Genomic DNA, 24,869 nt, shown 5'->3' on the forward strand with positions numbered 1-24,869 from the left:
CCATTTTATTCTCCACACAGATATCTTATGGATGTTTTTCCCCCTGTGGAGGATGAAGGGATTAGCGGGCAAGCTTTATCTGAAAATGATGAATTTGTGTCGGCCGTGAGTATGGCTGGGCATCCACTGTGTTTGGAATAATATGAATGTAATAAGTAATTTCTTTTGATTGAGCTACCTGCTGTGATAGATTTTGAGTTCAATCATTTTATTCATGATATTTGATATTTATTTTAATGGCTCCTCCTCCTCCCTCTTAACCTGCTTTAAGGGATCAAAGAAAGGATTGCTCAGTACGGGTGTATTTCATTGTTTTGTGGGGGTTGTTTTTTACAGTCTGGCATTATGCATATTAGGTCAAGCTACCAAAACAACATTTGTTGACAAAACACAGCACATATGTTCCTGAAAACTGGAAGTGATGACCTGGAAGCAGGCCACTGGCATCCAGAGCTCTCATCTTTCTCATAATCTGTTCATGGGCACATTAACGCTCACAGCCTCACACCGCCTCTCCCCTCCTGGCTTTGTGAGTAATGAGTTCCTGTGGACGGTAAAGGGATTTAAGGAAAACGTAAAAGCCAGACCTTGGGAGATAGTTGCTATCTGTGACATTAGGAATGATGGATCTCTGTATGTCTGTGCATGCTGTCCTCTGTCAGAGGTTTTTGTGTGTTTGTGTAGATATTGTTCTAGCACAGTTTCTAAAGTGATTAATGTAGTTCTACTACTCCTTCTTCTTCACTCTGCATTTTTGGCACCCGGCACCCAAAACGCAGTTTGATGTTTTGTTACCAAAATGTTGGAACTTAGTTTAGAAATACACCGGTGCCCAGTAAGCTAACTTAATTCCCAACATAGTGCCTCAGGATGAATCTAGTTGGTGTGCATGCCTTTGCATGCCTTCCTGTATACAGTGAGCATCATATTACAGAATCTAGAAGTGTGTGTGTGTGTGTGTATACCTGTTTACACATCTGTGTGGGGACCAACAGCCACTAGTCAGCACTAAAGTGCCTGTCCTCACAAGTTTGATGGCATTTTTAAGACTCAAAATGTAGTTTTAGTGTCAGAGTTACAATTAGGTTATGGTTGGATGGAGGCTAGTGTTAGGCAAACATTTTTGATGGTTAGGGTAAGCAGCTAGAGAAACATTATGTCAACTAGATGTCCTCACTAAGATATCAACACGAGAATGTGTGTGTGCGTGTATGTGCATGTGTGTTTCAGTACTGTAACATAATAGAGCTCACAGCATGTTGTTCTTCATAATCTTATTAGCTAGAAAGGTCCTAATCTGATGTCTGGTCATGATAATGTAATCTTCACGGTCAAACATTTAACTTGGGCTTTATAGTATTAGTGTCCTTTTGTAAAGCCACTCGGTCAGACTACTTTGTGCATGCGTGCGAGGTCAGACAGCAGTCTTAATGTAAAGCTAGTTGCAGTAAATCTGTAAAAAAAAAAATCCAAACAGTTTTATCTAATTGAATAAATTTCATTGATCTTGATAAACTGGTCACATTTAGCTTCCTCCAGGGTCGTCACCACAGGTGATCAGGTTATTGTGATGTGATATATGTAGAACTTGTGTGGAAAAAGACGGCATGTAAAAGTTTATTTAGCTTACTTTAGCTTTCTACTTTAGCTTTATTACCATGAACATTGCACAGAGGTGTATTTTGACCCAAACTAGGGCGTAAACCAAACCTCAGTCAAACCAAACAGACAGTGAAAACTGGAAAGAAAAAAAAAATCAAGAAAATCGACCAATTAGCAACTGAAATTAGGTGTTTACTAAACTATCAGCAACTGCTTTTATATCAACGGATGAATGAAAATTAAAAAAGATAAAGAAGAGATGGGAGAAAAACCATGTGTTGATGTTGCATAGCTTGTTCACCAGAGGGCACTATGCAACTTCGCTATGGCACCACGCATGTATGGACGCCCAACCAACCAGCTGATCTGAGTAGTGTAAATGAGTAAGCAACTACACAAAATAGGTGTTATGGAAATCTGTTTGATTTTATAAAGGAAAAAAATACTGGCCAATATATCAAAATATCACATGTTTAAGTCACTAAATATTGATATTGTTTGACACAAATGCCATCACTACAGTCATATTGTGACTTACTGTAACTACATGGTAATGCCAGATAGAGCCCTGGTTTTAAATGCTATCTGGTTCTGATTTAAAAAATGACCATAGTTTTCATCCAATTCATCCAAACTGAGATTTCAGTTTATTAACTTTAAATTTCAAGATATTTACAATTTTGAATCAAAATTTTCTTCACTTTCAGCATTTGAATCCTAATTAACTCTTGAACTTATTAGGACGAGACTTTTCTCGTTATTTCGGCAAGCAATAAAAAAATTTATAATAATTTTTTGTCTTAATCACCAGCCACTAGTTGTCAAGACACCTCGGGGCTGTGGCCCCCCCACACCCTCTAGCAGATTATTACAAGAAGGAACCTTTTAAAAAACAAAAAACAAACGCGTCCATGCTCACAGGTGTACACACGGGTGATCACACCCACAAACTGCACCCTTTTTGGCTCCTACCTCAAAGCACACTGTGTTCTGTTGGTCTTGTGTGCTGCACAGTGGTGTTTAGTGTTTGGTATTTGCTGTCGTATTCCCATGTATCATTGTGGTGTTGTTTGTTCTGTTGCTCTTGTTCTCTTCTGCTTGTTTTCTTTTTTCTTTCTCAGCAGGTGACCCAGGTGATTGATATATGCATTTTTTTCTTCTCTGCCCGTTCTGTTGGTTTTTGTCTTTTGCCCTTCTCCCCCATCCCTCTTCTCAGCTGTTTCTCTTTCCCTCTTTCTTTCTCCCCTTCTATCCCCCAGTCAAGTCTGTCCCGTATTCAGTAAGTGAAAATAAAAGAAACAATAAAAGGTGAATCAAATGGACCATTACGGCAAGGCTGGGATGGTCAATTTGGTAAAGTAAATCCGTTGGGCATCTTTCTTTGCCTTTAGACAACAAATCTGATGGCAAAAGAGCCAAGCGGGACAGGCAAAAAAAAAAAAAAAAAGACACCTCGAGGCATGGTAAAATGGGCTGTTTTTCCTTAGTTGGATTTTGTTGCCACTGGTCATAAACTGGCCCCACATAACCAGAAAGGCAACTGATAAAAGTTTGAGTGACCTGTGTAATCCCAAAGTCTTTTTAGAGTGGAAAAACAAATGCTTGTCACACACAGAGCAATGAAAACCCCTCATATTAAGATTTGGTGCCCCCTAGTGTTCATATGGCAACAATACATATTGACTTATGTTAATCGTATTGCTCTAATCTCCTTAGTCAGGGGGCAGCTGATGGCTCTCTCACACATTCCTTCCACTGATTTCTAACAAAACATCAGATGAAATTGGATATTTGATGGTACTCTACACAAACGCTGCATTATCACACACACAGCTTCCCGTTTCACTAAACTGCCACACTGGTGTCGCCATATTTCCTCTTCTTTTTATCCCAGCCTATCTCTTTATTTGTTTTTTATTTCTTTAATTTAACAAAAGGTAATTAATAATGAGTTCTGTTTGAAGTGGTTTAAAGCTATTGCTTTTTTCACCTTCATTACTGTTGAATCATGTTGATTAATCAATCCAACTGACACTGACAACTGATAATTGTTCAGTGTTGTTTCTTTTGATGAATTAATGGACAACATTTTGTAAAAATCCAGTTATGTTAGTAATGTCCTTCTTTGTCCTGCTGCTGATTTTCAGGAATGTGGGCTATTTCATAGCATCTGTTTCACAGTCTTGTGAGTTACATAAGTGCTCCAAAGCAAACATTACTTCCTTATTTATCATATCACTGAAGCTAACTTTACTGTGACAAATTCTATATTGGCATCTATTAAAATACGGCTGATGCAAAAATCTGAATAGTCTAGGGAGGTAGTTATGATATTAATTGGTCTACGTGATCCTTATGATTCTGGATGCTTGACTCATATAGTAACTATAATATACTTTAATGCAATGCTGTCAAACAAAAGCAATAGAGACTCTGTAAACTAAGAAATCCAAACGGAAGGCATGGGGATTTTTAGGCTGTTCTACTTATATAAAAAGTTTGGTATCCTTAGTTGGCTTAAGGTGATGACCATGAGCTGCGACTTTCCACCTGTGTGAGGGCCTTGTGGATTTATACAGTATGGATGTAGGATACAGTAGGCCATGTTCTCTTAAAGTTTTGGCTGATGTCATTCTGATCCCTCTCCATGTGGGCAAGGGGCACAGTAAAGAGACTCCAATGTGGATATCATCAGCTAGCACACTGTTCCCTGTGTTGATGACAGTATGGCCGCCTGCCTTTGCCTGGCTGACTTCGTTGAATCTATTATAACGTCACTCTAAAGTGAGACAATTTGTTCACTTACACATTACAGTTAAAAATAATAATTTTTATAAATCAAAACATTCAAATAAAGTCATTTAGACAGCTGATTAAAGTACACAAACTACACAAATAAATTGGTATGCAAACTCACGCTGCACAGCATCACCCGCCTCTGACAAAGGCCTGTTTTCCCGTCTCTGATTAAACTCCAATACTTCATGATCAAACACCATTTGTAGTTTTTATTTCCATCCCATAACACCTCTGCCTGCTCGCCTTCTGTCCACCCTTAGACTAGTAAACACAAAACTTCCTAATTCAAAGCAGAAGTGTGTGGAAGTAAATGGAAGAGAGAGTAAGACAGAGGGAGCGTTATAAAAAACTAAATCTAGTGAAAAGGGAACAGCTAAGTCAAAGTGTGGATTGATGGGCTAGACTTATGAAAAACAGCACAGCGAGCGAAAGAAGGGGGAGGAGGAGTGGTGAAATCAGAAAGGCAAAAGTTTAATAATATCTGCCCACGGAGGCAGACGTGGCTTATTGCCACCACTGGTCTGAAAAACAGCCGCTACGGGTTTGTTTATAGTCAGCGTAGTGGAAGAGAGATAACATTTTTAGAGGATTAGAGGCAGGAAATAAAAGGCAGCACCAAATAAAGAAGAAAATGCAAGAGTTTGGCCAGATCCTCAGGGATAAAGAGGAGGGACAGAAGGAGGCATGGGAGTGAAAGAGAAGGGATTAATGAAGGAGTGAAGAATAGGGAGGAGAAGGGAGATGGCAGGAGTTTTAGTCAGCGCAAAAAAGACGTCACAGTGACAGAAAAGGAGTGTGCGAGTTTACCGCGGTTAAGTGACCTGAGCAGGTCTTATGTAATCATAATTATATTCATGTGGGTTTTTTCTTCACTATTACTGTAAACTATTAGTCATCCACTAACAGATATCTGTAAATCTGTTTTGCACATCGTGTGGTTCATACCTCAGAAATTATTCATACACTATTTCATTGTCCGAATGATCCTGGTGGTTAATGATTGGTGCTTCGAGTATGCTTCTGGGTTTGTTAAGCAGATACTCTTACACAATGCGTTGGTTATAAGTGATTAAAGATCATAACAAATAGATTTAAAATGAAACTTGGAAAAAATATATAGTAGGAAAATCTACTCGTAAATCATAGAGATAATGATTGCCATTCAACAATACATTTCAGTTGAGAAAATATTACACTAAGCAGGTTGGGAAATTCTGCAAGGCAACAGAGGGAGAAGCTGGAAGAGCGCTTGGGGTGTGTGTGTGTGTGTGTGTGTGTGTGTGTCTTTGGGAGGTTGCATCACAGGAAACAAGCTCCCCCTCCTGCAGTTGAATGTGACCCTTTGGCCCTGGATCAAATGCTCCTCCGGGCTGAATACCATGAAGCCTCTGTCCTCTGCACCACGCTCTGCTCTGCACTGCACGGACGGCAGGAGGAGGGTGGGTGGGGGGTTCGGGGGTCAGGACAGATAGGGTGAGGAGTGGAGTTGCAGGAGGGGGCAGGATAAAGGGGTAGAGAAAATTTGGCTGATGCAGAAGTGAGAATTATAAGCAGTCAACATGAAGCTCAAGCACATATGCTACCTGTAAACAAATGCAGACTGGCTCCCCTCCCTCCCCCCGCTGGCAGACATGCATGTTTTTAAAGCCTAAAAAGTGGAGCCGGAGACGCCGACTCTGGCTCGTCTGTTTGTGCTGCCGAGGGGATTGAATCGGGCAGAAGACGCTCCTATTTTTAGTTCCATGCGCGATGGAGGGATCGAAAAGCAAACAGACAGTATATGCACAGGCAAAGCAGAGAGAGCGAGACGGAGAGGGAGAGAGAGGGAGAGAGAGACAGAGGCAGTGAAAGGAAGGGAGGAAGAAGGAGTGACTTATTTGTGAAGTTCTGCAAGTTTGGATGACTGGCTCATTGCTGTCTGAGGAGGGCACATGGCTGGACTTGGGCAGAGGGCAGAGCTGGGAGGCTTTCTCTGCTAGAAGCAGCAGCTTCCATTCGCTCTCCAGCCTTCTTTCCTAATATTACAAGCCAGTTTGAGTTCTCTTCTGCATTCTCAAGTGCTACATAAATGCCTCTTTGACTTCTTGTGGGGAGCTGAAGCAGTAGAAGGGGCTTAGAGGAGGATTGACCCCGCCATGGAATGCTGTAGATTTGCATGCAGGGTTTCAGGAAGTTTTTCTTCCCCTTCTCGGGTTCATAGGTTTGGGTCCGGATCCAAAAACTGTGTGCGCTTCTTAGAATTCCCTCAGAGACTCAAACCAAGGGTGCTGTGGCTCTGGTAATGATTTAAAGGACAAGCAACAACCACGGGCCATTTAAACGTGTATGCACTTTATTTGCACCTACATTCATCCCAGACGAAGGAATTCAGGATGCGACGCTTTGACAAGCTGAAAAAGACATTCCCCTTCCTGGCACGCTTTCACGTATATCGAGTAAGTCTGCTCTGCTGGATTGTCTACTCTCCATATTCCATTGAGGGGATATCTTCTTTAGCATGACATGGATGCTTGTAACTATAGTCAGAGTCATGTGGTTTAATTAGTTGTTAGAATACATGAATCATGAATATGGTATGGTGGAGGTCAGTTGTCTCTAACTCTCTGTGTGTGTGTGTGTGTGTGTGTGTGTGTGTGTGTGTGTGTGTGTGTGTGTGTGTGTGTGTGTGTGTGTGTGTGTGTGTGTGTGTGTGTGTGTGTGTGTGTGTGTGTGTGTGTGTGTGTGTGTGTGGACTCTCCAGCTGGTCTGAGGCTCTCCCCAGGGATGGTTGTTATTGCAGCAGGATGTGAGAGCAGAACCGATTTAACACAGGACATGATTTTGGCCAGAAGGTGTAGGTTTGTGTGTCTGTGTATGTGTACATGCGCCTGTGTGAATATCAGCACCACCTTGAGGAATTCGTTCAGGCCAAAAGCATTTCTCAGCAATGACACCATGTTGTTTCTCTGCATCTAAATTCCTGCATCCCTCATTTATTTCTCTTTGTTTTCCTCCCTGTTTGGTCGTTTTCAATATTTTTTGAAGTAAACGCTAAGCTTGGACAAGTTTAGTGCAAACAGGCTTAGCTTCTTAATCTGTCAGCATTTCATGATGCTTCTTTAAAATATGGTGAAATGAAGGAAAGTATATAGATCACTAGTTAGTTCTGGATTTCTAGCCCTGGTTGGATTCTTCAGAGTCTTAACGGAAGTCATTTCTAACAGTTGGGATGCAGCATTTCTTTCAAGTTTAACCTCACATCTTCAAAATGTACATTTTCTACTTCCTACTTTAGGAGAAGTTAAGCTCCTGATGACGTTTTACATAAACTAAATAAAGGAAGGACCCTGTTTTGTTTGGAGAAAGTATAATTTGATGATCTCAGCTGGTGAAGATTCATGGTGTATCAAAAAGAATTCAAAAGGCTATATGTTTCAATGGGCATAGACGCTTGCATGTAAAGTTTTACATACAAAACTTGCATCGTTTACACGTGCTCAGTGTGTCCCCAACCAGATACATGGCACACATCAATACGATAACTCGTCCCAACCACCACATGAATCTTTTAAATCCTCGCTTTCTACCAGTACATGTTTCGACTGTTACCAGTAAACAGCTGCGGATTTAAAGCACTTTAAAGTCAGATGTTTCTTTTTGATACACCCTGTATAAAGCTCTTTCTTAGCCACCTAAATTAATTGTATCAAAGCTTATTTCTATGAACGTGTCTCAGGAAAAAACAAACCCAACATGCCTTAATGGGTTAATAATTTGTTTGCTAGTGGGCCAAGAAGTAGAAGCGCTTCATCTCCTTGATTTTGACCCCTCATGCCTCAAATGACACTGCCATGAAATGAGGCCCAAGAGAAGCTGACTGCGTCTTTGGCACGTCGAGAGAAATAGCATTCTTTCTTCAGTGGTGACTGCTGCTGGGGAAGATTGTAAAGGATGAGTTGGGCATGTTTTCATGGAAAAATGAAAGGATTAAATGAAAATGAAAAATCATTTGTTTCTTGTTTGGGAAAACTTTTGCGTCAAACTCTTAATAGCATGTCTGCCACTGGCACAGCTTAACCCGTAGTGGACCAGCCAAAAGGGCCGTTGGATCGTCTTTCTCAGGATAAGAGTCAGGCATGATGTAGCAAAATGCAAAATATGGAGATGGATTCAAATGACAGCAGCTCTAGTTAATCCTAAAACCACAGGCACTACTGTCACCGGATCACGCGAGAATGTTTCATGGCTTACCAGTGTACCGTTTTACTTCTTGTTTTCAACTAACAGGAGGATTTCAAAGATAGCTTCAAAGAATGTTCTGACAGTGGGACTTTTTTACCAAAATAAGAGGACTCCTGTGATTTCAAAAAGACAGCTGACCCATTTTTATGGTTATAGGAATGAATCTGTATCAGGATACAAACATCTGCCATAACCATTAGGGACTGAGCCCTCCCAATAAGTTGACCTCAGTCAGACTTCACATCTAAAATTCCTGTAAAATACAGAACAGCTATTTCTGAAAAGACATAGTAGATTTAGGGATAGATTTAGGGATTGGTCACATACGGGCTTTATTTTATGGCCCACCATTAGAAGTGTGTGTGTGTGTGTGTGTGTGTGTGTGTGTGTGTGTGTGTGTGTGTGTGTGTGTGTGTGTGTGATCTTGAGCTTCTAAGGCCAGAGTCATTAAATAATAGGAAATGGCCTCTAAGCAAGTCCCTCAGGAAGTTTAAATGGCAGCGAGCAAGGAAGCAGTGACCTTTGTGACACTGTTCTCTGGACCTCGTAACCTCGCCTTTGCCAGCACAGGAAGTTCCTCATTCGCCGAGTCTAAATACTGATCAGTGGAGTGACCCCTTCAGCCAGAGCACCCATCGTAAAGTTTTGTCTGCCTTTATGTGTGGATTAGGAATGTTTCTCTTTTCCATGTGTTGTTAAGCTTGGTTTACAAGTTTACTTCCTTAAAGTTCTGAGCAGGTGTAGCTGTTCTCCAGCAAAGCTGTTTACTGTCTTGAATTGAACTTGCATCAGTTTGAGACGATAGCCTTGTGAAGAAGCCCATCTAGGTTTAGGTTTCTGGTTACGTTAAATGGATGTTTTTTGTTTTTACGTTAAAGATTGATGGGCTGACTCGGTGTTGTGAGGAATTGCGGTGAAACCGTTTCGGGGCCACGTCTGGTTTTTGGACGTTTGGACATCAGTTTTGCATAATATATTTCTTGTATTGCTCTTCTTGTTTTTTGTTTTTTTTGGCACATTCATGTCTGAGCAGTCTACAGCAAGTCAGCCAAAAACAACTTTCTTTGTTTTGAGCTTAACTTAATTGAAGACTAAGTGGTTTGTTGACACCACAGTGACATCAAATTGCAGTGAAAATGACTGTTTTCATTGTTTTTATCCTTTGATAAGTAGCTTATGCTACAGTATGTTTGCCGCTTTAGCCCCCTTGATCTTGAGTTTGTGACTTGATTTTTATAAGCAATAGGCTGTTAATGATTTAGTTAAGAGGGAGCTGGCTCCAAGCTCAGTTTCCTTTCTTTCTCTGTTTGTTGATGGCTGACTTCCTTTTTGAGTGTATTTTACGGATTTTGGAGCATGCATTGGGAGAGGTGTTGAATGACTATTGAATGGGCTTAACTCTGTGTGTGTCTTTGTATTTTTATCAGAAACTGGGCAGCAGCATGCAATGTGAGGAAGGGACGGAATGGTTGCTGGAACTGCTGATGGAAGTGCAGCTGCAGCAGTACTTCTTACGGATCCGAGATGACCTTAACGTCACACGGCTGTCGCACTTTGACTACGTAAAGAATGAAGACCTGGAGAAAATCGGCATGGGTCGACCCGGTGAGACACAGTACCTGCGTGTATGTGTGTGTTTTTGTCAGTGAGTGAATGAGAGAACCGCAGTGTTGTTGTGCCAAAGAAGCTCATCCAGATGTTCATTTGGCATGTCTCTCTTGTGTTTAAATTTGTATTCCTGCTAGTGGCTTCCAGTGTTAGATACTTAGTATAAATGTTCCTTATTCAAAGGAAAAATCCTACGGTTTATCTCCTGTACTCTTTGTCCATAATTTGTGATCTAAAAATGAACTACATCCCCATCAGCTTCAGTTTGTCCTGTAGTTTTAGTGCTAATTAGCAAATGTTGTAACTCTTTCGTGCTAAATTCAGATGCTGAATATATTTAACATACATTATAAGTCTTAAAATATTGATGTTGGCACTGCCTTTGTTACCAGGCTGTAGACTGTAGAAGTAGATATTAGCTTTTAGCTCAGAGCGGTGGTTTAGTGTAGCTAGATATCTGAAAGCATGGCTGTTGTTTAGTGGCTTGTTTTTATCAACTCTTTCAAGACTGGAAATGAGCGCAAGACACAGAATTTCTGATTCCAAACTACAACTTCATAAAATCATCATTTACTGTCTTCTCTGCTCATGTGTTTTATTTCCTAATAAAGCAGTACTGGCCTTTCATAGCTTAATGAGCAATTTTTATATTTATGATTACTTTTGTTCTCTGTATGCATCTATACATAGCCTTAAGTATGACTCTTGTGTTCAGTAATGGCACTGTGTCATTTGGCTCATCCTTGATGTTGCTTGAACAAATCCTGCATCACTAATGCATTTAATGTCATTACAAAGTCACAATTTGTAATTAGGTACAGTGAGAGTGGATATTAAACTGTCAGATCTTTTGTCTGCGGTGTGTATAAAGTGGATCACAGCAGAATTGTTCTAAATCCAGTTACTGAAGCCCTCAGGGCCTGTGCTTCACAGCCGCTTAAGACTAATTACACCCACTTCGCATGCTCATATATTCCCTCACATGTCTCTCCACTGCACAGCTCACTGCTCTCTGGCGTTTTATTATCTTTTCTTCTTCCTCCTTCCCTTTGCTTTTTGCTCTTTGTCTCATTTCATATCAAAGCTGGGTGTTTGGTTTTCTTCCTGTTGTGGTAAATGTGTTGAAATTCATTATGGTATACCCTTCTTTCACTCAGATTCCTCCTGATGGATCCTTGAGCAGTTGCAGTCCTCATTTGAATGCCTTGCCACTGACCTATTGCCTCTTTTTGTTTCTTCTTGACCGCAGGGCAGAGAAGGCTGTGGGAGGCCGTGAAAAGGAGGAAAGCCATGTGCAAGCGCAAGTCCTGGATGAGCAAGGTGACAGACATAGACGAGCACAGCGCACATCAGAACTCAGTATGGTGCACGGTATATTTGGCAGGATGTCGCCACTGTGGAATCCGTCTGGGTGTAACAGTGTGGATAAATGACCACAGTAACCTGCGCCCTCCGCGCAGATATGATCAGCACCCCCTGAATGAATTCTGGCATCAGTACGTTGTAATCTGAGGGAAAGATGTTAACATAGTCGTATGTGCTTAAAAGCAGCCTTTAACTTAATACTGGCTGTTAGTAGTGCAGAGGTTTTAAATCAACCACAAACATTCGTGATTGTGGTGAGGTGTCGCTAAGAGAAACTTTCCTTTCAATTAGCACATTTTTTTTAGACCTGTGATGATTATAGGAGAGTTTTGTATTTTTTATATAAAGAGTAATTTTTCTCCTGAGGACACACGAGGAGGGCCAGTGAGTCCATATTCAGATATAAACATACACACACTTACAAGGCTATTTTTGCTAGGACATTCATTGACATTGCATTCCCTAGTTCCTAATCCTAAACTGAACCATGCCATCTTAACTGCCTTAGCCTAACCTAATCCTAACTTAAGTGCTGGCCCATAAAAAGGGCCTTTTAAGCAAGGACCAAGCTAAAAAGACCTCATTTTCCAAAATGTCCTCAGTGTAAGGCTCCCAAACTCAAAGTAGTTCTCATAAAGATAGTTGGAAACACACACACACACACACACACACACACCCTGTCACAGCCAGCTGAGGAAGCAGATTACTCTATCTGAGGATAGTGCCAGAGGCGGAAGCAGACAGGTGTAATTTTAGATGGCAAACACCGTCCTGTGAGAACCACGGCTACACTCATCCAACACATGCGCACCCACACAACTCTGACGGCTTCTCCTCAGTATCCTTCTCGATGGTTAATTCCTTTGAGTATTTGCGTCAGCATGTGTATTACATACCTCGCAGTTTTTGTCTTTTAATTACCCTTTGAGTCTTTTATTAAAGGAAAGTGAAGAAGTAACTTAAAGCAAAAAAAGCTCTGTCTCTTTAAGGGGAATTTAATAAGACAGCATTTTGTGAATGCAGCTTGAGCCGCATCTGTGTGTCACCGACTCTTATGACTCCACTCGTGTGTGATTGTGTGTGTGTGTGTGTGTGTGTGTGTGTGTGTGTGTGTGTTTATGGGTCTGTGTGTGCGCGCCATAGTCAGAATTATTTAAATATCCAGCCCTCTATTTGAAACGAACTAACCACACCGTGACCACACAGAGGTGGTGTCTTTCAAAAAAGGTCTGCAGCATTATGTCATGTCTGGTCCAGTGTGAATGTGAAACCACATACCGCTTGCTACTGTTTATATCCAGCCAGTCAAATATGTTTGGCACTAGATATTCATTGACACCTCTTTTTTACTGATGACATAATTTCTGAGTACTGACCTTATGTTCATGAGCCAATAAGAGATGTTTTTAAGTGAATCCGACATCACTGATTTGATACGTAATGTAGTATTTGTGTTACCACCGTAGGAGAGGCTCTTCTAGTGTTTTATCTGACCTGTTATCGGCTTGATTTCATCCCTGCTAGCTAATATCACCACCAGTTTCTGTGAACTCCTATTTTGGTAAACAGTCTAATTCAAGTCCTCTAAACAAAGGCTTCCCTTGGTGGCGCCAAACGGCACACATATTTTTATGGGTTCGGATTTAGGAGACTGGCAATGAATCATTAACACACATGGATACACACACACAAATGCAGGCATACAAACATAAGCACACAGAGCCATTCAGGTCACTTAATCTAATAGGGCTTCTTAATGAGTACTTCCTAACAGCTAAGTTATTCCTGCTGTGTTGTTAGTACTTAAGCCAAGAGGCAGGAAATTTCTAAGTATTTTGTGTGTGTGCAAAAACATGTGTGCTCATGTTAGTACATGTGCATGGAATTTTATTTACTTTTTCCACAAACTTCATGATGTTTTCTTTATGTGTAAGCTTCATTTTAAAAATTTAAGCCATTAAAAGACCTCGCTGCACACACAAGAACTTGCAGTAATGGTTTTGAGACTGCTTGTCAGACTCTCACCATGGCACGAGTGTGCTTTTCAACCACCTGCTATTATACATAAATTGAAAAAGGGGGAACCAGGATGTAGAATGTTGCTGTTGCTATGTTCTAGTGCCCCTCTCTCTGCTTTCACACGTCTTCATTTTTGTCTGTTTCTCTCCAGGTTTTTAGTGGTAAACGTCCAGATGGAGGAGACATACCCCAGCAGGGTCAACCGGCTTCCTCGTTTCGTAAGCTGTCTCCCACACCACCTCTGGGCGTCGGGGAGGGAGTCCTAGCCACGCAGCCCAGTGGTGGCACTCTCCTCGACGGGCAGCAGCAGGGTCTGACCTGCCTCATCCCAGAGAAGGACTTGACGCTGTTTGAGAAGCTGGGCGATGGCTCATTTGGCGTCGTGAAGAGGGGAGAGTGGTTGACACCTGCGGGGAAGGTGGTGAGGAGGCATATTGTTATACCATTTATCCACAATTTAAAAAACAAAACAAAAACATGTTGGAAATATGAAATAACTGGAGTGTGCTCACACAGTTCTTTTGCATGAAACATGTTGCTTGTTTGCATCTTGTCTAGGAACAGATAAAAGCAGGCGCATGAATGTTTGTTTTTTTTCTTTTGTTTTTTAATGGGATTTTCATGAGAACTTTTTAGACACTTTGAGTATGAGGAGAAGCAGAATCTGATGTTTGAACTCATCATTTTTTTTAGCTGAACGTGGCTGTGAAGTGTCTGAAGACAGATGTGCTCAGTCAGCCCGACGCTCTGGAGGATTTCATCTGTGAGGTCAACGTCATGCACTCGCTGGACCATCAAAACCTGATCCGCCTCTACGGTGTGGTGCTCACACACCCAATGAAGATGGTAGTGGACACACAGAAATGCACACGCACAGGGAAAAATATACAGACAGATAAATGCGAGTGCACATAACCGTTTACAGTAGCTGCTTTAACTCGGGGCCGATATTCTCTGTGTATACTTGCCACATATGCAAATGCGAAAGGACAAAAGATGCTTTGAGTTTGTCCGTTCTTTTCACCCATGCTCTATTTCTCTTTTTCACCTGCATGCTGTAGGTGACTGAACTGGCACCTCTCGGTTCTCTGCTGGAGCGTTTGCGCTGCGTTCGTCCTCAAGGCCCAGTGTTGATCCACACTCTGTGTCAGTATGCTGTGCAGGTGGCTTGTGGCATGGCTTATCTGGAGCAGAGGAGGTTCATCCACAGGGACCTGGCAGCGAGGTAGGGTGCAGAGCTTTGGTAGAGGCAAAAAAAAGGTAAAAAACTACTGAAAAACATACATTGCTCACATTCAGGAATAATTTTTCTGCTGTGGTGAATTATTTATATTGCCTCTCCTATTCCTCCACCCAGAAATTTACAGGCCATTAACAGGAGACTTGGCCCATAAGCACAATGAGTCACTGGCTGGAAGCACTGGGTGGTCCAAGTTCTTGGTCTTGCCAAAATTAGACACTTTCACTTAAGTGCTGACACTATGTAGAGGTCTGGGGAAAAACCTTAATGGCCGGTACAAATGAGTCACTTTACCAGTTAAAGCTGTAATAAAAGGGTAATGACTACACACAGCTGCTGCGTTAAGGTTTGCTGAGCTCTCTGGGCACGCACTGTATCCTGTAGGCTGGAAGCGTTCTGAGATAAAGATCTGCTGACTTTCTAACACACCAGATAAATCTCTTTATCTGTTATGGCACACCATTTAAGCTGCTTTAGCATGTCCACAAGACCTAATCAGTGACTTGTCATATCTGTCACTAACGTCTTGCTGTTTCTCTTCCTGCCTCTGGCTTTCATGTCTGCACATGGAAAGACAGGGAACTGAACAGACCCAAACTACTAGAAATAATAGTTCTCTTTACATATTAGTAGATCGAACTAAAATATTTATTTACTTGTAAATGAGTTTAATCTTTTTAGTCATGCTCAGTTTCAATAGATCCTACATCTGCAGTCTTGTGCTTGGCCTATCAGTAAAATGCATACGGACCAAGTCTCCTCTACAATTATTATTGAAATAGTTATTATTAAGAACATTAGTTCTACATGTAGAAGAGTTCGTTCATTTAATGTTTTCCAGCTTGAAGGTTCATTTTAGGATTTCCAGCTAATTGTTAACATCACCACCCTGTCTGCAGGAACATCCTGCTGGCCTCGGCTCACAGAGTGAAGATTGGTGACTTTGGCCTGATGAGGGCGCTGCCTAACAACCACGAGCACTATGTCATGCAGGAGCATCGCAAGGTCCCCTTTGCGTGGTGGGTGGAATGAACTCATTTCATTGTTGCTTTGTTGTTAAAACTATCAGCCAAGGCAGAATTTAGAAATCGTTTTTTCAAAACAAATCCTTACACCAGGGAAACACCCCATTTAAATCCCTGCTCCACACTTATGCTCAGACTGTGCACAGCTGGTTTATAGACTGTAGTGTATTGTTTTTCATGTTACAGGTGTGCCCCAGAGAGTTTAAAGACCAGAACCTTCTCCCATGCAACAGACACTTGGATGTTTGGAGTCACCCTCTGGGAGATGTTCACACACGGTCAGGAGCCTTGGCTGGGTCTTAATGGTAGTCAGGTAAACGCACAAAAAGGATCAACAAAAACCAAACTTCTGAAGCCAAAATACATAAATTTGCTCATATAGACAGTGATTCATATACCGTAGCTGTACTCTTTTGTCTTTAGATTCTCCATAAAATTGATAAAGAGGGTGAGCGCCTCCCTAAGCCAGAGGATTGTCCACAGGATATCTATAACGTCATGCTGCAGTGCTGGGCTCAGAAACCTGATGACAGACCAACTTTTGTTGCTCTACGCGAGTTCCTGCTCGAGGTGGCGTTAGCAGTCATTTAACCATCGCTCTAGGATTTAAACATGCATGTTTTCTACATTCATTTAACTTCTCTGCTGACATCATGTTGTTATTATATAAATTTACCATTAGCTCCACCTAGTGGTGCCATTTCAAAGAAAAAAGTGAACAGGCTGCTTATTAAATCTGTTATATTTTTTCTGTCTTTGTCTCTTTTTTCAGTCTATGCCTACAGACATGTGTGCTCTCCAGGACTTTGATGAGCCTGACAAACTCCAGATCCAGGTCGATGACATTATCACCATCATAGAGGGGAGGTGGGTGATAAAAGGTCTTAAAATAGTAATTAAACCGACACATCAGGGGCGATTCTAGGTTCAGACTTGTGGGGGGGCTCAGCTCCCAATCCTAATGGATTGCTTTGTAATTAATAATGACGCAATATGCTGTTTGCAAATTTAATCAACCCTTTTCGCATGTGCAGACCTTCAATTGGATAAACATTACAATGGGATCTTCAAAGGCAACCTAATTAGTTGGGGGACCTGTTGTTATGTGTGACGATAATTCAGTGTCAACAATCAGAGTTTTCAATCTTTTCCACACGTTTTAGGGTGGAGCCTTTAGTTATCAAACTCGATACAAAGGCTCAGTCGTTAAAGAACCATTTGTGGCAAAGCAGAAAAGATGAAAAACGTGCAAAAAAAAATTTCAGCCTCTTAACAACATAGAGGCAGTCCACCAGCTCATCAAGCACTCACTCAGTACAGACACTGGAAAATCACACTGCTAGTCCATAGACCTGCAAACGAAGCAAACTGCTAATAGCTATTTTATATTAATACAAACCCTCATTTATTAAGCAGACTCAGCATCATATATCAATATGCTCTCTTTAGAATGTCCACTGGCATTTTTTAAGTTAGACTTTGTGAATAATGGCATTTGATATTGCTCCCTCATTCTTGCGGTTCTTCTACAAGCTCTGTCTTTTCTCTCTCCAGCCTCCTCACTCGACTAGAAACTAGAAAATAACAAAAATATAATCTTATAATAATAATTATTACATCAGGCACAGAAAACAGGAAAACACACTGCTTAGTTATGTGAACTCATCATTAATGAATGTGGGTAAAAGAGAAGCTACAGCGTTATCATTTCTGGTGAATTTGACTACATGTCCACTCTTACTTGTTTCTTTTTGCTCTCTTTGCTGTCTTCGTCTCTCCCTCTCTATCCTCTCTCAGTCTTTGTGCCGTCACCCAAAAGTTAAACGTTACTGTGAATAAAAGACAAACTGATCTACATGATCCATATCAGTTTATAGCAATATTCAAAGTGAATACAGGCTGCTGCTGGACATAGACAGGCATTCACCTTTTGACTTGCTGTCCCCTGGATCTGATGCTGTACTGTAAACAAACACTGGAGCCCAATTTGACTAGAATAGGAAAATAAATATTTATCAAAGTCAAATAATAAAGTACAGCAGCCCCTTGGTTGGCAGCTCCTGATATACCAGCAGACTACTGTTTTTATTTTATCCTGTAGTGTTATAAATAGACAGATAGACATTTGAAGATATTTCCAGAAAACAATACTGAAATACCCTATTATTAGTACTATTAATATTTTTAGGGGTGCTCTGATTACATTCGGGTATGAGTGAGCACCCCCCAAATGGGTCTAAACTCTCCTCTGCAACATACCAACCCCACTACTGATAAATATTGTCTTGAATGCAAACACAGTGCAGTGCAGAGAAGTGTGCAAGGCTGCACTTCAGAGTCCTCCCACAGTCCAAAGATGTGTTTGTTTATCAGCAAGTCTACATTGCTCGCGGGTGTGAATGTGAGCGTGAATTCAAGGTTTTCCCCCATCTGCCACTCAGTGTCAGCTGGTACCAGCTGCAACCCCCACATTCACCTCCAACAGATGGGCCTGTAGCTAATGCAAGGATGGAGTATGGGCTGGAAAAAAACACATCCTTGACTCTCAATGTCAAAAAGTGGCAGTCTGCTTTCATACCCAATATAATTATCTGTCCTAATACGTTTCAGGGCAGAGAATTATTGGTGGCGAGGTCAAAATAAACGCACCCTTAAGGTCAGGCAGTTCCCCAGGAATGTGGTGACTTCTGTAGCAGGGTTGTCTGCACACGACATCAGTCGTCCACTCAAGAACAGCTTCATCCACACAGGACATGGAGACACCAATCCCCATCGCTGCTGGGGCTTCCCTGATAGGATCGATGAGTAAGAGACAGCTTTTGTTTATTAATTTTTCAAGCTGAGTTTGATTATTTAATGAACGTGAAATGGCATTCATATCATGCATCTAGAAATGTTTTAAATGGTCTTTCGGTTGGGCTGCAGTGATAGTAAGCACTCACCAATAGATGGCACTAGCGGGCTGCTTAAGCTGCTTTTGCAACGTGATTGTACAGCACCTGCTGTGGGTTAGTTATATGCAGTCCACTGATGTTTCCTGCATTAACATGTCTCATTCTTGCCGACAGTTTGTACCTCGGGAATCCCATGGATCCTCCTGACGTTCTGGGCTTGGACCTCAGTGCTGCACAGCCCACACAGCTAGCAGGACGAGCTAAAAGTGAGTGAAAGAGCTCTTTATAGAAATGTATACCTGTATGATGTATAACTGTTACCAAAAAGCTTGCCTCAATACCTCTTCAGTTCAGTGACAGACTGAGCAGATGATCATATTCCTAATTTTTAAAGAGTGCTTCTTTCTTCTTCTTATTTCCATTATGCATTGCTGGTTGAAATTTCAAGATCTGCTGCTGCTGTGCAAAAAGACACTGAAGAGCTCGCTTTGCTTTTATCCTAATAAAGCTTTCAGATGTAATGGCGCTTGCTGTTTTTATTCTTATCTTAATATCTTTTACTGCTGTCATTTCTTCCCCTCTTTGTTTCTCCTTTGCGCTGGTGGCATCTGTTATTATTTTCCCCAGAGGAGCCTCCTCCCCGCCCTCCTCAACCAGCAGTGTTAATCAAGAGTAAGTCTGGTTTCTCTCAGCAGCTCTTCACCCATTGCTCCTGCCCCCTCTGTTCCCTCCTAGTTCCACTCCTCAAAGGTACATCTCAGAGTTTTTCATCTTTTCTTTGCCTGTCTTTGCAGTGTACCCCCGCCCGGTTCTTTTCTACACCTTTGTCCCTCTAAAAGGTGTGCAGTGTCCTTGCTGTGCATTGTATTCTCCAGTCACACCTGGCGAGTTTTTTTTGGAGCTGTGTGTCTTGCATTTAGTGGTATTAAGTGATCTTAAACAACCTTGGTGTCAATGATCTCTAAACTGCATCAAGAATATGTTGTGTTTTCATCTCCAGAACCTTCCTATGACCCAGTAAATGAGGAGGAGGATCTGACCTCTGCGGGACTAAAGAGATTATCACTTCGCAAAACGGGTTCTGTGAAAGGCCTCAAACTTAAACCGGCCGTGTGGGTCTCTGCTTCCAAACAGGGAGGTTGCAGGACTTTAGGCTCAGGCCAGAACACTAACAGTGAAGTGTCCCTCATTGACTTTGGGGAAGAGTACCCAATATCCACACCGTCCCCCTCTCCCGTGGTTGAAATTCCGATTCCTCTATTGGCCAAGTTGGCTTTGGAAGCAGAAAATCTCCTGGACAGGACTCCACCTCAAAGCCCATCCAAATCATTGCCCCGCCCCCTTCACCCTACGCCAGTAGTGGACTGGGATGCACGGCCATTACCCCCACCCCCAGCTTATGACGATGTAGCACAAGATGAGGATGATATGGAGGTAGGGCTACACAATACATTTAACACTGTGTCAAAATTTTATAAAAGTGGAATTATTTTGTCTTTGTGTTGCCTGAAGTAATATTACAGTGAGCTTGTTTCTTTCTCCGAAAGGTGAGCTCCATCAACAGCTCGGAGCAGCAGAATGAGGCAGAGCATAGTGATGGCCGCAATCCAGAAGAAACTCTGTCCTCTGGGCAGAAGGTCAATGATGAGGCTCTAGTCTCCAGAGGTTCAGACAGACAAGGTCTGGAAGACAACCTGTTTCTCCCCAGCAAGCACAGCCAGAGCCTGTCCACCTCTTTTTCACAGTCTGCAGAGATCTTTCAAGAACTTCAACAAGAGTGCATGAGGAGGCTCAATGTACCGGCAGCAAGTGCTCCTCGTTCGTGCTCGCCATTGCAGAGCTCAGTCTCGTGTCCCCAGACTCCTCAAAGTCTCCAAACCCATGAGGGACAACAGCAGAGTGTCCTTTCCTGTAACGAGGACCGACCCCAGATCCCCCCACGAGTTCCCATCCCCCCTCGCCCCATAAAGAAGGGTGACTACACCTCTGGCCGCTGGTCAAGGGACCTCTCCCTTTCTCCAGTGCCGACTGAAACCACGGAAAACGTTTCAGGTGCAGGACAGGAACGACCACCTCAAATCCCTCCTAGAGACCCTTTGTCTCAGCCTGGATCAAGAACTCCAAGCCCAATGGGTCTGGTAGTGGGTTCCCCCCAGCAGAGGCTTTACTCTGTCAGCCCCAACACAATGCAGGCTGCCATTACAACCTGCCCACCCACACACACCTACAGCTCCTACCTCTCTACCTCTCCGGGTAAACTCATGCCTACTACACACAGCTTTGCTTCGGACCCCAAATATGCTGCACCCAAAGTGATCCAGGCCCAGGTGCAGGGGAAGGACGCTGCTAGCAAGGGCCCCTGTATCCTGCCTATCGTCCGTGACGGGCGTAAAGTCAGTAACACCCACTATTACCTTCTGCCAGAGAGGCCACCGTATCTCGATCGATTCGATCGCTTCTTCAGGGAGGCTGAAAGCCTTCCTGCCAACGATGTGGAAGAAAAGCATGTACGGCAAGCCAACACAGCCACGGTCAGACCAATGGTGGTCAGCAGTCACACACTGCAGGGGCACACCCAGGTGCAGGGGCTGGTCCAGCCGGGTGGGGACCTGAAAGCCAATTTCTCCTCCAATAATAACAGCAATCTGGGTTGGCCACGGTCAGGGATGAAGAGTTCAGTTAGTCTTCCTCGCGTCTCTTCAGACGGGCTGACAGCACCAGCAGTCACTGCTTTCTGTACCAGGACAGACGGAGGAGGGAACTCAGCTGATAGGGTCAAGATGGTAAGGTCTAAGATGGATGAAGTGCCTCTAAGAAAATGTTATTTGAACTGCAAAGTACTTAAAACACTGAAAGTTATTAATGATTTACATCTGTATTGAAAGTGCAGAGGTTGGCCATGATGGATATGAAACCCCTGCAGGAAGATGTGCTGCTTGCTACATATACTTGTCCTTGTTCTTCTTAATGCTACTTTTTGTCATTTGGTAAGAAATATTAAGCAGATAGTCATCTGTTTGTAGTTCAGTATCACTGTTGTTAAGGCAATCCTTATCCTAAATCCCTTATCACACATCAAGGAACTAAAATATGAGCCCATTGTTCGGTGTAATTCATTAGCATCGGTCTAAGAAGCAGGCTTTAAATAGTCTGCAGTGCATATTTCATGACTGGCTTGCTTGATTCCTCTCAGTTGTAATGCTGTTTTCTGGAGCTCCATATTCATTGTTTAAATGCTTTCTGTAAGGAAGAGCATGGTGGGTGTACGGCGGTGTGTTTCCTTTCCTGTTGCACTGACAGCAAGAGTGAGGAATTAAAGGTGATACAGCAGCTTTTAATGGCAGGATTCTGAAAAGATCAACTTTCTATTTCGCCTTCAAATCATCGTGACAACCAAATTAAGAAACGGTGTAATTTTACAACTGGAGGCAATCTTTATTAATGTGTTATGCATCAAATGTAACTAATTAAATTGGAAATTGAATGTTTTATATGCCTTTTAGTAGAAAAATTGTTAGCATACATGTTTAAGCTTTTTCTTTTGCATTCTCAAATATTTTCTCATAACTTGTTAAAAATACACTAGCATTCGTTATGAGACAAAGGCCATATAAATATTTGGTGAGAATCAGATTTCAAAGAAGAAACTTCAAAGTTTCATTTGTTTCTTTAGGTTGGTCAATTGATTCTCACGCTGTTCGAGTTTGGCTGGAGTCAGAAGCGCTGTGAACTCTGAAGGCTTTCAGGCACTTGGCATTTTGTAGTTGATACAGCTGCAAAAAGTAGTGCAGCAAGAATGTGAGCTATCTCAGCTGCATTGCAGGGGAGTTCAGTGCAAGACAGAGTATTATAAGAATATAATGTATATAGCGCCTTATGAGTTTACTAGTAATATCTGCGTAAAACTGCAGTGATTGGTAACATGAAATTGTTAACATGGGTTTCAATCAAGTTCATGCGAAGAGAAGTACTGACAAAAAAAAAACTGGTGATTATGCTGCCACAGTCTCGGTACACACAGGAACACTGTGTCAGACTTATCTTCTTGAAATTTGAGCAGGCTTAAGGTGGTTTTTGAAAAGAGATGTGAACGTTTAAAACTTGATCTGTGCAGCGATGCTTAAATCCAGCTGAGATTCTTATCATGTTTAGCAGTAAATCCACTGTTCACCTAAAGGATGTACATGGAGCTTTAATCTTAGATGATTTCTTCATCAGAAAAAGATACCAAAAGATTACTGAGACCCCAAAAAAACAAGAAGTGAGGAATCGGGGGTTTAAACTTCAGTGTTGTTGTGTGTCTCAGGTGCAGGAGGCGGTTCACGGTGTGACGATGGAGGAGTGCCAGGCCGCCCTCCAGAACCACAACTGGAATGTCCAGCAAGCTGTGCATTATCTAAAGGTTTGTGCATTTACTGAAAGCTAATGCATTTCCTGCCATAGTTGGCACACTATGACTGTTGAGTTGTTTCAGAAATTATATGTTACTGGTTAACTCATAGTAGTGTTGTATGGAGGCCTGAAAATGGTAAAAAGTGAGAAGGAAAAATGTTCCTTTAAGCTTCAGTCATTTTTTTAGTTTTTTGAGATACTTTTACTGACTTTTTATTAATTTTTGTTTATTCCCCTTTTCTAGTGTTGTTGCATATTGAAATGTTATTTTTGAAAGGCGTTATTTCCAATTTGCACATGACTATATGCATGTAAAGTGTAATAACTGCATATATGGATCATTAGTAATAAGTATGGCTACAAACCCTAAATGGAAAATTCTGTTCGGTGTTTATTTTTAATGGTGTTTATTTAAATCTTTACTTTGTCATAAGATGAAAAAAAGTCAGTGTAAAGTTTCAAACTAATTCATTTTAAATAACAAAAGTAAAAAAGCTCAATAGCAAAAGGGATGTAGTTTGTTTTTAAGGTCAGGTTCCATAGTCTTAAAGTACTGCATACACACAACTGGCAGAAACACCTTTATAAAATAAAACTGTACAAATACAGTGGGGCAAAAAAGTATTTAGTCAGCCACCGATTGTGCAAGTTCCCCCACCTAAAATGATGACAGAGGTCAGTAATTTGCACCAGAGGTACACTTCAACTGTGAGAGACAGAATGTGAAAAAAAATCCATGAATCCACATGGTAGGATTTGTAAAGAATTTATTCGTAAATCAGGGTGGAAAATAAGTATTTGGTCAATAACAAAAATACAACTCAATACTTTGTAACATAACCTTTGTTGGCAATAACAGAGGTCAAACGTTTACTATAGGTCTTTACCAGGTTTGCACACACAGTAGCTGGTATTTTGGCCCATTCCTCCATGCAGATCTTCTCGAGAGCAGTGATGTTTTGGGGCTGTCGCCGAGCAACACGGACTTTCAACTCCCGCCACAGATTTTCTATGGGGTTGAGGTCTGGAGACTGGCTAGGCCACTCCAGGACTTTCAAATGCTTCTTACGGAGCCACTCCTTTGTTGCCCGGGCGGTGTGTTTTGGATCATTGTCATGTTGGAAGACCCAGCCTCGTTTCATCTTCAAAGTTCTCACTGATGGAAGGAGGTTTTGGCTCAAAATCTCACGATACATGGCCCCATTCATTCTGTCCTTAACACGGATCAGTCGTCCTGTCCCCTTGGCAGAAAAACAGCCCCATAGCATGATGTTTCCACCCCCATGCTTCACAGTAGGTATGGTGTTCTTGGGATGCAACTCAGTATTCTTCTTCCTCCAAACACGACGAGTTGAGTTTATACCAAAAAGTTCTACTTTGGTTTCATCTGACCACATGACATTCTCCCAATCCTCTGCTGTATCATCCATGTGCTCTCTGGCAAACTTCAGACGGGCCTGGACATGCACTGGCTTCAGCAGCGGAACACGTCTGGCACTGCGGGATTTGATTCCCTGCCGTTGTAGTGTGTTACTGATGGTGACCTTTGTTACTTTGGTCCCAGCTCTCTGCAGGTCATTCACCAGGTCCCCCCGTGTGGTTCTGGGATCTTTGCTCACCGTTCTCATGATCATTTTGACCCCACGGGATGAGATCTTGCGTGGAGCCCCAGATCGAGGGAGATTATCAGTGGTCTTGTATGTC

At 42.0% G+C, this 24,869-nt stretch overlaps 1 protein-coding gene across 16 annotated transcripts in view; it reads left to right on the top strand.

Annotated features, from left to right (window-relative positions):
- The window catches only part of tnk2b (tyrosine kinase, non-receptor, 2b), a gene marked incomplete at its 3' end in the record, with an annotated part of 58,030 nt that overhangs the window by 28,232 nt on the left and 4,929 nt on the right, over positions 1-24,869 (top strand). For 5 of the 16 annotated variants that reach the window (XM_082513795.1, XM_082513796.1, XM_082513797.1 and 2 more), the window contains 15 exons: positions 10,050-10,227; positions 11,480-11,550; positions 13,766-14,035; positions 14,308-14,460; positions 14,676-14,839; positions 15,754-15,873; positions 16,066-16,192; positions 16,303-16,449; positions 16,652-16,746; positions 18,490-18,684; positions 18,948-19,039; positions 19,401-19,523; positions 19,774-20,207; positions 20,321-21,556; positions 23,080-23,175. In XM_082513795.1, the coding sequence (XP_082369921.1) occupies positions 10,065-10,227; positions 11,480-11,550; positions 13,766-14,035; positions 14,308-14,460; positions 14,676-14,839; positions 15,754-15,873; positions 16,066-16,192; positions 16,303-16,449; positions 16,652-16,746; positions 18,490-18,684; positions 18,948-19,039; positions 19,401-19,523; positions 19,774-20,207; positions 20,321-21,556; positions 23,080-23,175 (3,486 nt within the window). In that variant the 5' untranslated portion in view covers positions 10,050-10,064. Of the gene's footprint in view, positions 1-83; positions 106-6,105; positions 6,837-10,049; positions 10,228-11,479; positions 11,551-13,765; positions 14,036-14,307; positions 14,461-14,675; positions 14,840-15,753; positions 15,874-16,065; positions 16,193-16,302; positions 16,450-16,651; positions 16,747-18,489; positions 18,685-18,947; positions 19,040-19,400; positions 19,524-19,567; positions 19,613-19,773; positions 20,208-20,320; positions 21,557-23,079; positions 23,176-24,869 lie in introns of those variants that run through there. The other 11 variants (XM_082513805.1, XM_082513794.1, XM_082513807.1 and 8 more) reach the window with 11 other exon arrangements.

The sequence above is a fragment of the Aulonocara stuartgranti genome (assembly GCF_965226115.1).
Source record: "Aulonocara stuartgranti genome assembly, chromosome: 18".
In the NCBI taxonomy this organism is placed as follows: domain Eukaryota; kingdom Metazoa; phylum Chordata; class Actinopteri; order Cichliformes; family Cichlidae; genus Aulonocara; species Aulonocara stuartgranti.